This window comes from Stegastes partitus, unplaced genomic scaffold, assembly GCF_000690725.1.
Source record: "Stegastes partitus isolate 25-593 unplaced genomic scaffold, Stegastes_partitus-1.0.2 Scaffold2399, whole genome shotgun sequence".
Classification (NCBI taxonomy): Eukaryota; Metazoa; Chordata; class Actinopteri; family Pomacentridae; genus Stegastes; species Stegastes partitus.
In genome coordinates this window covers 8,018-23,951 of record NW_007580130.1, presented here as the reverse complement: position 1 = coordinate 23,951, position 15,934 = coordinate 8,018, and the positions used below count along the sequence as shown (strand labels likewise).

General features: G+C 42.5%; 1 protein-coding gene across 1 annotated transcript in view; it reads left to right on the top strand.

Annotated features, from left to right (window-relative positions):
* The window catches only part of gpr135 (G protein-coupled receptor 135), a 24,404-nt gene extending 11,160 nt beyond the window's left edge, over positions 1–13,244 (top strand). Inside the window, exon 2 of the mRNA XM_008305074.1 lies at positions 11,894–13,244. Within this exon, the coding sequence (XP_008303296.1) occupies positions 11,894–13,244 (1,351 nt within the window). The remainder of the gene's footprint in view (positions 1–11,893) is intronic.
* The last annotated feature ends 2,690 nt before the right edge of the window (positions 13,245–15,934 follow it).

Genomic DNA, 15,934 nt, shown 5'->3' with positions numbered 1-15,934 from the left:
CTCATAGAGCACTTCATATATAATTTGCACTACAGTGTAGATCTCAAGAGTTTTGGTAGTCGTGGTATTTTGTAATTACTTAGTATTTAGGTGTTCCAGCAGTGCAAGAACACACTTAGCATAGATATACAGTCAAAGAATATTTTTTTGGTCGTTAAGAATAGCAATACAAGATAATACAACAGAAAACAGAAGTAGAAATAGAGTGTTGCACTATAAAGTTAAATGATAGTGAACTGGCAGCAAAGAACACTATATGTAGCCTATGACACATTATGAGATGTAATTGACTTAATAAAATTGGTGCACAGACCAGTGTTTCAGGTTTCTTTATTCATCATTTCAACCATATACAGCTGTACAGCACACAGTGAAATGAGGGTGTTTCCCCAGATCAAGAGCTACGGTGCTACACACTGCAGAACAATTGCTATACTACTATACTGTAATACTATAAACATAAGCCATATGCAGAGCTACATGTAGACACTCTGGATTATGGCTGAGACCATGCCCTCCATTATTTTTCATGGATCAACTATTTGACCAACATCTCTTGAAAGATACTTGGCTTTGTGCTACAAATGGATGCTTGAGCCCCAAGTCATCTCATCCACCGTTTATGTTTTCTGTTATGACCTAAGTTGTAGCATTATAGTGTATATTACTGTATGTATATGACAATCGCTATTAAGAAGTGTTTTGAAAAAGACATGCTAATTGCTTCAGGTTTCAGAATAAAAAGAATTGTACATTCTCAATATGGCTCCACGATGAGGTTTCGGCCAGAGTATAAACGTTTGCTTCACAGGCAGAAAAACTCATGGCGGAGCTCATGAGCAACATAAAAGGAAACCAGAACAAAAATGACAATAAACAAAAGTTTAATACACAAATTAAAACCATATAAACGCATTAGCACGAAAATCAGTTCCACCGGAAGTGATTACACGATTTTATTTTGTAATGCATCCCGTGCATTTCCTGTCTTGACCGTGGAGGTGTCCTCACAGTAGAGGCTGCACCAGAACCAGACCTGACGGTGGAGGTCTGCAGCCAGGTACTCCTGAGTCAGCCTCACAACTGGACAATAGGTCATACAACTGGCCAGCCAATTATGTGGGGAAAAAAGACAAAACAATGTTGACCAGCCCCCACTAGACACCGGCCCACCGGGACAGTGCCCCATATGCTGGATGGCCAGTCCATCCCTGCGCACAAACCGTGTGTCATACTATGCATAAAAATAACTTCTGTTTAGACATTAACTTTATCTATTTATCATAATTTTTGTTGTAGGAGCGCTGTTGAAGTTTTTCCAGGCTACTCCATGAGGTCCACTATGAGCCAGGAAAGACTTTCAGGGCTGGCTCAAATCTCCATTGAACAGGAGCAAAGAAGACCTTTGGGCCTTGAAGATGGGGTGGCAGCATCTGCTGCAACCAAGGCCCAAAAGAAACACTGTTAAGTGGACTGTTCAGAGAGTTCGCACACAATGGTCATGCTCAATCATCAAGTCATGTTCAAAGTCCTAAAGTCCCTTTCAGGTGAGTACATGAAGTAAAAAGCTGTGTGGATTTTTGTACATGTAAAAATTTACATTTAATTGGTTCTTTTTTGGTCATATAATAATCTTGTAGTTGTTCATGTGATATTGTGGTGTTTTATTTTACTTAGTTTGTTTTAATACTATATTTATTTTATTTTATTTATTTTTTGTCAGGAATGATCCATTTTATTTTTTGATGCCATGTAACTGACAATTTAATGTTGGCTTATGTTTAAATGCTGTTAAAATATGTCTTGTACAATCCAAATCATATGTTTTACTTATGTGTAAATTAAAATATGACACTTTGAATTGCAGTTCAGTTGTGCATCTGACTGATTCACGGGGGGCCTCCACGTACCTCTTTGTCTGGGACCCCTCAGAACCTAGGATCACCTCTGGTCAAGTGCACATGCAACCTGTGGTCTCAGAAAGTGGTGAGGAAGTAGCTGCTCCAGTGTCTTCATGATGTGTGACGTGAGGGCAACAAATATACAATTATTACTAAATTATTACTAAATTTACAACTTTTATTATTTTATTTAATTTACTAATTTTCTTACTAAATTAATTACTAAAATATAATGATGGTAATTATTTAGGAGAGAGAAAAGCATAGTGAAAAACTGTATTGATGATAAATGCACATAAGAAAGGCAATATGGGTCAATTAGATTTTGTGTCTCATAAAATGGACGGTTTGTCTGTGAAGTCTGAAGAGAAGTTTTGATCAGGATGTTCTGTGAGCCCTTTGTCCATCATTGCACTTTGTGGGACCCATTTTGCCAGTCTTACCATACAGATCATGACAGGACGGGAGGTTCAGGTGATACATTCTGAGGAGACCTATAGCACATGTTAGGCAGAGGGAAGAATCTTACTTGAGTTATTGCTTTTCATGATAATTTCAGGTGAGCTCAGGACCAGCTTGTTTTCTGCAGGCTTCTGTGGTGTAAAATAAATCCACAAGGGGAGTGACGATCACAGACTCTGCTCCATTTTTGCTTGTCTTAAATGGGTTATAATTATTTGGTGTTAAATTAATTCAAGAAGTGTGGTAGTCAGATTAGAAATTCATCACCAGGCACTTAATCCCCACCCAGGATTCAACCTGTAAACAACAAAGGCAAATTTACAAAAAAACATCTCAGCTGGACACTGTCCAGTTAGTACGAGGAAGCTGTCAAAATGTAATGGAGACTAAACAGGGTATCAGACACCAGTACTCACCACAACAACTAGGCTACAGCACAATCAATAAACATTGAAGCAGTTTCCAGATCTCCTTAATAAATAAATAAACAAATACATAAAAAATCCAGGAATACCCCTGAACCTGGGTTATTCCTGGTTGGGGAGTATGCAACCTCCAGCTCCTTCCTGAAAAGTAAGAGGAACAGTCTTCCAGTTTCAGAAACACATGCACACCAGTCAGATAAGAATGAAGACCACCAAACAACTCACTAGCTGCCGAACAGCCCTCCAGGGACCATGAGCAGGGCATCCCAGCATTTAAGCTCCAGGTTGATGAATGAATGGCCACAGGTACATCCAACCACTCACACTCAGGAGGCTTTGCAGGGTGGCTGTGGAGTGGGAGAGAGTGAAACGCATTCCACACATACAGCACTGCTGGCTGTAACAAGTGTAGATGGCAAGAGCCCACATTCAGAGACAGCAGCGAGGCTGACCAAGCAAATAAAACCCAGTGTTTGTCACACAGAGAGGGATGGTCACCCAGCTTTAGTTTACAGCTCACAATGCTAACGACTGTAACCATCACCAGAGCAACCAGGTGGCCTGGGCTACTGGTGCCCCAGGGCCCCCCAGGACCCCCCAGGACCCCCCAGGGTGTTAGGAAAGCTTTTTGCCACAAGTTCTCTGGCCTTGACCAAAAAATGTATTTGCACATTGGAAACAGCAGTACTTGTCAGCTGACAGGTCATTCATCCAGCTCGCCTGCACTCCAACTATCAGCAAGCTTTAGTCAGCGGGCAAAAAACATTTCCTGCACCTCAGTGTCATCATGAATGAAATGAAATAAATAAATAAATACTTTGTTTATCCCAGAAGGGAAATTCAATCTTGTAAAAGCTCACTTTTTAAAAAATCAATATAACATATATTTTATACAACAATAATAATAATCATTCATTTGTTTTTTGAGGTGATGGCTGCTGAAATCATCACGCTTAATTCAGCCATCCATAGGAACCAGTTCTGTTCGTCCCCCCGGCCCAGACCGAGTCACCCGGTGGGAGGTTCAACGTCAAATATCCCTCAACATGATCCGATGAACCTTATAGTGTCACTGTCCAGCCACACACAGCAGATGTACAATCCAACAACAGTTGCCATGGCAACCTCATGAAACGTCACACGAGGCTGTGCGCGCGCTGAGGCGGAGCCGCGCCGCCATACCGGAGACGCGACCGAATCCTGCTCACACCCGGGCTTCTGGAAGCGGTCCTCGTTTGGTTCCAGAGCTGCGCTTAGCGGAGGAGAAGCCGAGCAGAGTGCCGGCAGAGAGGCGCCGTCCTGCGGCTTCCCTCCAGCAGACTGTCCTCCAGCAGGCCCATCTGGAGCTGCTGCTAGCGGCGGCGGAGGAGGAGGCTGAAGGCTGAGCACAGCTGGAAACCTGCGACTGGTGCGCAGGTTGATGCGGAGGACACATTCTGAGGAAATGAGCAAAGCCTAAGTCAAGACGAGAACGAGAGGAGCAGCAACATGCAATACAATGTGACCGTGGGTGAGTGGGGAGGAGAGCAGGTTGTCAGGGAGGTGATGATGATGATGATGATGATGGTGGTGGTGGTGGTGGTGATGATGATGATGATGATGATGGTGGTGGTGGTGATGATGGTGGTGGTGGTGATGATGATGATGATGGTGGTGGTGATGATGATGATGATGATGATGGTGATGGTGAGAGCTGCTAACTAACACTAAACACATGAGCTGCTCTTTTATTGTCCCGTTGCCCTGCAGGGCTGCAGACTCAAAGTCCTGTCTACAGTGTGATGTTCAGTTCTATCAGTGTAGCTACAGTCAGACTCCACCAAACACCTCTGTCTAGGAATGCAGTGGAACATAAGCATATGGAAAAATATTGGTAATTTGTTCCTGTTTATAAAATAAATAAATGAATAAGCAAAGCATTTGTTTTGGTGGAATATAGCACAGACTCTGGTATGGCATTACGAATAGAACTAAATGATAAAGCAAAAACGCACAGCTACAAATGAAGGAAGTACGTTTGAATTTAGCAATTCAACATGGACTGACTCTAATCTGAATGTGTGTGTGTGAGATGAGGGATGAGTTTTTTAGTCCTGTTTCTGTGCTTCATCCATGGATTCACCTGTTAGCACAGCCCTGCAGGGCAACAGTGGCGGCAACTCCACGACTCACCCCTCAGCTGCAAGCTTCACCCCCCAGCTGGGCGCTGTCTCACCTGTGCCAAGGTAATGCACTCTTCCTAGTCATGTTTCCTTATATGTCTGCATAGAAATGAACAGTGTTCAAATGTAAATGAGAGTGGCCCCAGTATGTCGCACCTGCTTGAACTACTTGAGGGCAGGAAGACTCCATTCAACCATGCAAAGGAACTGCAATAATGGGGTGTCTGGCCTTAGTGTTATCCATACACTCCCACCTCACACTACAGTAGGTGAATATGGCATATTTTTAAAGGTCAGCACAGATACAATTATTGAGCAGAACTGATTTCACATCTCAGGTGTGGAGTAGTCAGATACAAAATAGCAGATGTGATTCTCATTGGTGTGTTGAGCCTTTTTCCAGAGCCCACTGTATTTTTGCAATTTATTGCAACAGGAGTGCCACATGTCTACACTCTGCTCAAAATGTCGGCAGCATGACAGGGCCCTGAGCATCTATTCTTCGTTGAGCACTTTTTTGAACTGGTTGCCCAGAGTGAAAACTGTTGAACTTTGGGTAAAACATTACACTTGTTACTGTTCCTTTTTACCCAGGCGTCCAATCAAAGGGAGGGCAGGCCAGACAAACACCACGCCCACCAACCGTCACATTCGACCCTCACTCATTAGTTGCATATTGTGCCGTTGCTGAACCAAAGCTAAACAACAATGGAGGGGATGTTAACACTGCTGGTCACTGAGTATTCAACCAGATGACATCCCTGCACTACCACAATATTATTAGAAAAATAATGCGCAGAGGAATATTTCATTCATCATGGGTCGACCAGATAAGTCACCAGTGACCAACACATTACTTATGGGGATATTCGGTGTCATAGCAGCCAAAGCCACTCAGCTGAAAAAGCGCTGCATCTCCATCACTTCAGCTGGGTGCTTTAGAAGAGCTCCTTTTTCTAACCACACAAGCTGAGTGATGATCAAACATGCCGATGATGTGCCAAAGCTGGTTCAGTGCAATATGCCGATAAAATGCATGACTGTTTTTTGTGACAAAGACAAAGTTTCAATGATTTCATTATAGAAAATGAGCTGTAGAAGTCACTGGAAACTAAGAGTGTGTCTAAACTTTTGTCGCAACTGCACGTACTAACCCTTGCATACTGCTAACACCCCACAGAACCTGTCATTTGAAATGCTCGGATCCAGTCACCGAGCCATCACAATTTGGTCCAAGTCAAAGTCATTCATACCCTTATGCTGCTCATTTTTCCTGCTTCCATCACATTAACTTTATGAAGTAATTGTTGAATTGCTGCATAATATATCCCAGCCTCCATTGTAACAAGATAATCAGCCATTAAAATGTAAAGACTCTGTTGAAATTGCCAGTATAAAAGCAATTCAGTGTTCAGTGCCTCCTTCGGACATGGAAAATTGCTGACTGCATCACCCTTAAAGTGACAGCATTCTAGCCATTCAGACAGAGGTCACGTTTCCTTTCATGTTCCTGCATTCAGACATACTCCCACAGTGCTGGAGAGGGCCACAGTACCAGATATTTATTATTCATGCCAGACTAGTCAATACACCATGGGATTTTTAAAACACAACAATGCAATAACAAATTAAAACAAAAGCAATCGCAGTTGATCAAGTGTCCAAATACCTACCAGCGCAGTTTACTTCTGATTTTTTGAAACTGAAAAGTTCAGGACTCAACCTGAGGACCGCTGCAATGTGACAAACAGTTAAACTGCAGCTGATAAACTGAGACTCTGTGACAGCTCACTGTCTGAGGCCAGCAAAAGTTCACAGCTGATGGTAGATCCTGATCAGACCTTTCTTCATGTTGGGATAATTTATAGTTATATCTAATTAATGAACGTATTACTTTTGGTTGCTCTGTGTGGAAACGCGCACAGCTCTGTTTCTCTTTGGAGACAATCGTGGGTCCTGCTGCTGTCTGATGCTGCAGGTATTAAATAGTAGTTCAGCAATAGTTCCAAACAGCTGGAAGAAACAAACTTTGGCTCCTTGTAACATCGTGATGGGAAAAACACTCAGATTACATTCATTATTCATGAGTTTCTTTTATCTTTAAGCTGTTGGTGTCTGTTTTCCATCACAGTAAGGTTTTAATATTATGGACATTTCAGTTTGTTCATAGATTTACATTTTTAGGGCAAAGTGCGTGAAAACAGTGTGCTGTGATTTTAGCACACAAACGGTGCATTACGCCTCTCTGTGATGTTTTCAGATGAATATTGATGCTGAAGTGTGGAGAAGTCCTTCACTTAGTCACTTCACACAGCTCAAACTGCTGGTGTTGTCTATCTGTTAACATGGTACAACTTTTACAGAAATGTGACTAAGATGAGTATTTAGACATGAAGCCAACACGTTAAACTGCAGTCAGAATAAAGGAATGAAGCGCTGTCTGAAGGAGGCTTAGAGTTGCTTTTGGGTGCAATGAGTAAAGGGTCTGGGTATGACTTCAGAACCTAACAACAGCTACGCCAGGAGTTTGCACTTCATTCTCGAGATACCAGTAAGCAATCTTAGCAGTTGATCCCCATTAAGGGAGTGGGAAATCCCAGCAAGTCTGCCTTTATTCCCCATTCATTTCTGATGTTCAGTCACCTTTTTATGTAATAAAAATCTAAGAGTTGCATACATAACAGTCTAAGTGAGCCTGTTTTGGATGTCTGAATTGCTACCTACTTCATTTGATTAGAATTCAAATAGTTCTGGGGCCAATGACCACTGAAGAAACAATTCAACAACAACAGAGTCTTCAAAAGTGCTAACAGAAAGACAGTGGGGTCATTTAGATTTTTTTTAGGTAAGTCATGTTAAATCTGGGGTCCTAGGTAGCATTAGTTTTTTAGTGTAAAAATCCTAAAGAGGTTGGGGTCATGTCGATATTGGCATTGTTTTCTTCACGCCAATATGTGGAGCAATTTTTTGAAGTGCCATAACTTGAGAAGTAGTGTAGCTAGGGTCCTGAAATTCTGCAGGCTCATTAATATGTATATATGGTCTTTAATGATACAATCCTACTTTGATAGAATAACAGGAACTAATCATAAAATGGTTTAAATTTGGTCAAAAAATGTAAATGATTTTAGATTTAGATTTTAGATTTTTCCCCCTGTGATTTGCATCAATGGGAGCTTCTGGTCCCAGTCAGAGGCATGCTTTATGAGAAAGAAAAAAAAAAAGTTTTTTGCATTTATGGCCAATATTTAAGCATACATTGAGCAAGCGAGGGAGTTTAAGTGTCTCGGGATCTTGTTCACGAGTGATGGGAAAATGAAGCGTGAGATGGACAGGTGGCTCGGTGTGGCGTCAGCAGTAATGCGGCCGCTGTACCGGACCGTCGTGGTGAAGAGAGAGCTGAGCTGCAAGGCGAAGCTCTCGATTTACCAGTCCATCTACGTCCCAACCCTCACCTATGGTCACCAGCTTTGGGTCATGACCAAGAGAAGGAGATCGCGGATACAAGTGGCCGAAATGAGCTTCCTCGCAGGGTGGCTGGGCTCAGCCTTAGAGATAGGGTGAGGAGCTCAGACATCCGGAGGGAGCTCGGAGTAGAGCCGCTGCTCCTTCGCGTCGAAAGGAGTCACTTGAGGTGGTTTGGACATCTGGTTCAGATGCCTCCAGGGAGGCTTCCTCTGGTGGTTGTCCGAACTCGTCCACCTGGGAGGAGACCCCGGGGCAGACCCAGAACCCGCTGAGGGGTTATGTCTCTCGGCTGGCCTGGGAACGCCTCGGGATCCCCCAGGCAGAGCTGGAAAGCGTCGCGGGGGGGAGGGAGGTCTGGGACGACCTGCTCTGCCTACTGCCCGCGACCCGACCCCGGATAAGCGGAAGACAATGGATGGATGGATGGACGTTGAGCAGTTGTGATCCCAACTGGAAGAGATACATATTTTTACTGGACTCAAAGAAAAATCACAGTTTTCCCACTCACAGTGCTTCAGATGTTTCTATGACAATGCTACCACATGTAATATGTCAGAAATATTTACTTTTACTTGTTTTGATTTCTTTATCAAGATCTGTTATAGGGCTGCAAGGTGCCACAGTTGGTAGCACTGTTGCCTCGCGTCCCAGTGGGGGCACTGGGATCTTCCTGCGTGGAGTCTCCATGTTCTCCCCGTGCAGCGTGGGTTCTCTCCGGGTTCTCCGGCTTCCTCCCACAGTCCAGAAACATGCTGAGGTTAATTGGTGATTCTAAATTGTCCGTAGGTGTGAATGTGAGTGTGCTTGGTTGTCTGTCTCTAAGTGTAGCCCTGTGATAGACTGGTTACCTGTCCAGGGTGTCCCCTGCCTTTGCCCTAAGTCAGCTGGGATAGGCTCCAGCCCCCCACGGCCCTGGTGAGGATTAAGCGGTGTATCGATAATAATGGATGGAAGATCTGTTATAATTCATCGTAACCGTAACCTTGTTAGCAAAGACTTAGTCAAATAGAAACACTGTGTTGGGAAAGTTGGTAGCAATAATACATGGTGTACTGATGTCAGCATTACATCCCTGTATTACGATCCAGTCTCTAGGGTCAGCCGGATGTAACAAAAAACAGTTGTTGTTGGTTGGGGTAAAGCAGTTTATTGCCTCGTATCGTAAATGAACATGACAGAACTGTGACAATACAAAGGAAGATGATGGATGTCACTAAAAATCAAAGAACCAAACATAACCAATGAAAGGCTAACATAGCGTCAAAAGCAAGCTAGCAGAAAAACTAAACTAAACTCCTTAACCAAACTTAAATCTGATGGCAACACCCACACATAACAAAAGAAACTAAAACAAACGGGTGCCTCAAAACAAACTGTACTAAAAGCACAAGACACAACTAACTTCTTTATGAAGTTGGGCAGCTGCTGACAGGAGTCATAGTCTTCACCAAGACTCTTGTGAACTCCCACACTGAGTTAGCAGCTGCCAACAGAAGTTACAGTTCAACAAACCCAAAAGACACAGACCTGGAGGCACCAGGGCAGACTGTTCACACTAAATCCCAGCCAGTCCTGACTGAGAGGTTGCTGGTTGATTTTATAGCCAGGTGTGGTGATTGCTGGGGTGTTAGAACATTCTGTTGGTGATAAACTTTCTGTTGGTGATAAACTTAGTTGTGATGAATCTTGCACAACCTAGATTATACCAAATTGAAACAGTGAGAACCAACCGTTTACAACGAAGACACAACTTGAGCATTGTCTGTTACACATGTGTACAGTACGATGTAAATTGTGAGCCACTATTTCATTCACAGTGAATGTTGTACCAAGGAGCATTTCACTTGATATTGCAGCATAAAATAAATCTAATTAAACATGGACATGATTGCTTCTGGTAGCACGATTCATAAAATTATTTGAAGCAGTGAAAACCTGAATTTTCCTTCAGCATTATATAACTCTTCCAGTTGGGCCCACTATTGGAGAGGGTTCACCATGATACCGGCTGATGATGGTCCTAATATTTGACGTGAATGCAGACAACATAGTTTCAATATTTTTTTTTCTCATAAAATATGTCTGTGACTGGCACCATACTTTACCCAAACATTGTTTCCTATGACCCCAGATTTTACACATGGTCAACTTAATCAATATTCACCACAAAAAGTCAGTCAAACTGAAGATGGTCAGGCATGGGGCATTCGGTGAATTGAGGCGAAACGACTCTGTGAAACGAATGGTTGAAATGGACACAGCTATGTGGACCCTTTAACTGGACTTACAGAAATAAGTTGAATAAAAAAATAAATTGGCATCTTCCTTTGAAGTGAAAAAATGCTCTTAGGACTTGCTCTTACAGTTCCCATGTAGATAGGGAATTGTGCTGAACTGGACTAATGCATTACTTACAACTGACTGGTTGAACTAAACCTAAAATCTTGCAAAGTAACCTAAAGAGTAACTGAACACCAAGCTGTAAGACTGTGTTTTTGTGTTTTACGTATATTTATTTTAAAGGGGAACTATGCTTTGCTTATGTGTTATACAGTGTATCGTATAATTAAAGTTAACATAGCAGTATAAAAACAGACGCTATTTTTTTATCTATGAATTTCTATAGTCAAAGACACATATGAAATGGACATGACTTCACATGTCCCTGATACTATCTAAAATTGTATTAGACAAACTGGCTAGGCATGGTTTCTGCCAAGAACAAGTCATTTCTACCAAACAAGGATTTTCGCTAATTCCAAGGTAAAGTCCACCATCTTGGAATTTCTACACCCTTTTTTGCCACAGTAATGCATTATTTCTAGCATGGCAAATAGCGATATACCCAAATAATATTTTTAATTTTAAACCTTGGCATATGGCAGGCTCTCTTAAATTATTCAAAAAGAAGAATTTGTAAACTTTGTGTAAATATCTGGCTTTGCTAAGTTTAGCAAAACTGTCTGATGTTATCATATTGTCATAAAATGAAAAATACTCTAAAAAGTCCTTATTTGGTCATCTCATCTTATCATGTGCTTTTCCGTGAAATGTTTTTTATTGGACATCATCTTATATATATCTTGTAGGGTTTTAATAGAAAAGATTTTGGTGTCACTAAAGGTTGTCCAAATTATCTTTGATATTACACATATGTACTAAGGACATTGTATGTGAATTTTCTGTGATTTATCTGCCTACATGTTTCCAGAGTATATAAGTTTCATATTACACAAATTTGCACAGGATCTTGTATTATACGTATTCAGGTTGACGCCACGCATGCTACGTACAAGTTTCAGATAAAAGATATAGAAACATAGTAAAATGTATCCCTGCCTTTGCTGTTAGTAGCAGTGAGAAAATATTTTCTCCAGATTGTGTTGTACAATGATTTCTACATCTTTTTCTTTTCGTGTGTGTGTGTGTGTGTGTGTGTGTGTGTGTGTGTATGGTGGTGTTGGGGTGTCCTTAGGGTTGTTTCCATAGTGACCAGCCTGGTGACTGCCACCATAGAGGCTACAGTGCAAACCACAGGAAACCTGTCAACATTCAAAGACCAAAGAGGCAGCGAGTTCAGTCCAGTCCATCAGGCATCCACCCCATCGGTGCTGAGCGCTGCTGAGAGTAACTCTGTTCTGCAGGGAATCACAGTGGCAACTCAGGCACTGGTACTCCTCTCAATCTTCCTCCTGTCCAGTCTTGGCAACTTGGCAGTTGTCATTGTTATCATCAAACACAGACAGCTCAGAACAGTAACCAATGCCTTCATCATGTCGCTGTCGCTGTCAGACTTCCTCACTGCTGTTTTATGCCTGCCATTCTCCTTTGCCATGCTCTTCAGTAAGGACGGCATCTGGATATTCGGGGATCATTTCTGTGTTGCCAATGGTTTTTTCAACACATGCTTTGGTATTATTTCCATCCTGACTATGACTTTGATCTCCTTTGACAGGTACTATGCTATAGTCAGACAGCCGCAGGCTAAAATAGGGCGTCAGAAAGCAACTCAGTTGTTGATAGCTGTTTGGTTAATTGCAGTCATTTTCTCACTTCCTTGGTATCTGTTAGTCCGAACACCTACAGAATTCCACAAGCGAGGTTTCTACCACTGCATGTATGCATTCCACTCTGGTACCTCACGCATGGGAGCAGCTTACAGCGTCTGCCTTATTGTTGTGTGCTATTTACTGCCCTTTTCCCTGATGTGTTTTTGTCATTACAACATCTGTAAGACTGTTCGGCTCTCTGAAATACGAGTCAGGCCGGTGACCACATATGCATACTTGCTTCGATTTTACAGTGAAATGCGAACAGCTACCACAGTTCTAATAATGATTGTTTTCATCATTTTTTGCTGGGGGCCGTATTGTTTAATGGGGTTGGTTACAGCAATAGGGGACTACACATTCAACCCTGCAATGGACACTGTGGCCATCTGGCTAGCCTGGGCAAACGGAGCTATCAACCCTCTGATCTATGCTCTGAGGAACCCCAATATAGCCATGTTATTGGGGCGCAGCAGGGAGGAAGGCTATCGGACCAGAAATATTGCTGCATACCTCTCCAGTCAAACTCAGAACCGTGAGATTTGCCTTAACCAAGCAGAGAGGATAAGGGACCGCTATGTGAGTCGAGTTGGGGTGAATAATAATAGCCGTCTTTCAAGTTCAAGTTCTGGAAAAGCAGGGGGGGGAGGAGAGGTGGCAATGTGGGCTTGTAAAAACCCTGCTGTGTTCTTCTGCAGGGACGCCCAGCATGACAATGTAACACTACCCAACTCTGTCTGTGCTTCAAAGATGAGGACAGCTGACACCAGCCTGTGAGATTCTATATTCTTAACCAAATGATTGTTTTTGTCTCATCTGTAGTTTGTGGTGTGACTATAGATAGTGGAAGTACCTAGTCGTGCTTATGTCTCCTTACTTCATCAGATTGTTTATGATAGCAGATTTTACTTAAAGAATCAGGCAGATCCTTTGAGTTGTTAACAGTAATTCATATTAAATTGCAGCACTATTTAGATATATGGGAAGGCAAAAGTTATCACAATGAAAATTTGATTGAAGTACCATTGTACAGCAGTAACCCCTTTTCCACCAAGAAGCACCAGGTGCTACTTCCATGCTGGTGCTAGGGCCAGTGCTTAGTTGGTTCCAGTCTAAGAACCGATTGCTTTTCCATCGGCAAGGAGCAAAGTTAGAGCCACGCCATACGTCACTGCCTACGTAGCCGTTTCCCAAACAATGCTCGCGCCAAGTCCACACAAGACTCCAGACTGACTTTTTTTACCAGTGTGACCAACTTTCTCATTTGTTTGCACTTCTCACCTTGTCACAGGCAAAACATATGACTTGCTGAACATTTTCTTTTCAATAGACTCTGGCCGTGGTGCTCAGACCGGTGTGCGACCAAATATGACTTTAAAAAGAGTAAACAAGGCATTCAAATGCCAGATTTGTCCATGATGCAACCAAATTATTTTTTTCTCACGCGGTCTTTTCTATGAGCGGAATAAACAGTGCACGTAGGTGTGCTCCATTTTTCATGAGAAGACCACCACCAGTGTGGTGCTGCTGGTGGGACACAATTCTATCTGTTTTCAGGGTGCAACATCCATCCATCCATTATCTATACACCGCTTAATCCTCATGAGGGTCACGGGGGGCTGCAGCCTATTCCAGCTGACTCAGGGTGAAGGCAGGTTCACCTGGACAGGTAACCAGTCTATCACAGGGCTACACTTAGAGACAGACAACCAAGCACACTCACATTCACACCTACGGACAATTTACAATCACCAATTAACCTCAGCATGTTTCTGGACTGTGGGAGGAAGCCGGTGAACCCGGAGAGAACCCACGCTGCACGGGGAGAACATGGAGACTCCACGCAGAAAGATCCCGGTGCCCCCACTGGGACGCCAACCGGCGACCTTCTTGCTGCGAGGCAACAGTGCCAAACCAACTGCGCCACCCTGCAGCCCCAGGGCACAACAGTTTGTGCAAAACTTCTGTGTGTCCGTGGACTAATTCCAATACATTTGTGATCGGACCACAGATGTCCTGGTGAAAAATGACACAAATCACGCTTCTGTGTCCCATTCATTCATCGGTCTTGGTGGTCGCGATAACCCCGCCCCCAGCCCCTGACGTACTCAGTACTTAGCTCTGGCCCAGCAAAGAGTTGGTGCTTGCTAAGCACCAGTTTTGAGAGCCTGGAGCCGGTGCTTAGGTGGTGGAAACACAAAGAACTGGTGCTAAGTCAGGCACTAGTACGAAACTAACACTGGAACTTGTTTGGTGGAAAAGGGGTAAGTTACAGACAGGTAAATTAAATTTGTTACTGATGTTAGAAGACACTATATCTCTCAAGCCATGGGACAACTTGAAGGACCCCCAGAACCCCCTCAGTAAAAGCATGAACAGTGTGCAAAGAGTTTTTCTTGTGCTAGAAGGTCTTCTCATCAGATATCATTTTGTAAAAAATGCAGCATATATGGAGAACTAATAAAAGGATATTTCCTTACTCCTTTATGTGCCATTCTTAAAACATACATGTAAAGTCAATGTCATTTTCACAGTCTTTGCTAGAGAAGTGCATCTACTGGTACAATGCTTCAGATGACCTAATGTTACATTTTGCCATCCTAATATTACTCTAGTCATTATTCTAATGTAGTCATGAGAATAATGACTTGCTATCTATACTGATGACTTCTCAAGTGAGACTCATGATGTCAGAAAACAAAGGAAAACAAAAAGAAGATGGAACCTCTGATGATGTAATTTAGACCAGGAAGTTGCACAGAGACCATCCATGTTGCAAAAAAGATGATGCTGTAAGCTTGGTAACTGTTTGCAGGGATGGCTGTCAAACTACTGCACCTGGGAAGCTAACCACTAGCCAGCAGGAAACATGCTAACAACACCCAGTTACAATAGCTCTCCAGACAACCATCTTAGCCACAAAGCCTTGAGAATGAACACAGTTTCATCAAAAGATAGATTTGTACCGTTGTTTATTGTCTAATAATTATCTCCAAACTGCCTGTTTTGTGAGGCAGTTTACACTCTTGTACGACATAGTAGGCATTGTCTTCCTATTTATTGTAAACTAGCAGTTCTTCAATGTAAAAGCTCGCAACTGTCAATGCAGTGGTGGTTTCTTTTGACCATGACCACAGAAGAGAACTGTTCAGTGAAAATAAGTTAAATGCAGCAAAGAGACATGAAACATTTTCATGCATTTCCACATGCTTCATGAAATCTTGAAAAATGTCAACAATTTCCCTGAGGTTCTACCAATGGGATCAATAAAGTTCTATCTATCTATCTATCTATCTATCTATCTATCTATCTATCTATCTATCTATCTATCTATCCATCCATCCATCCATCCATCCATCCATCCATCTATCTATCTATCTATCTATCTATCTATCTATCCATCCATCCATCCATCCATCCATCCATCCATCTATCTATCTATCTATCTATCTATCTATCTATCCATC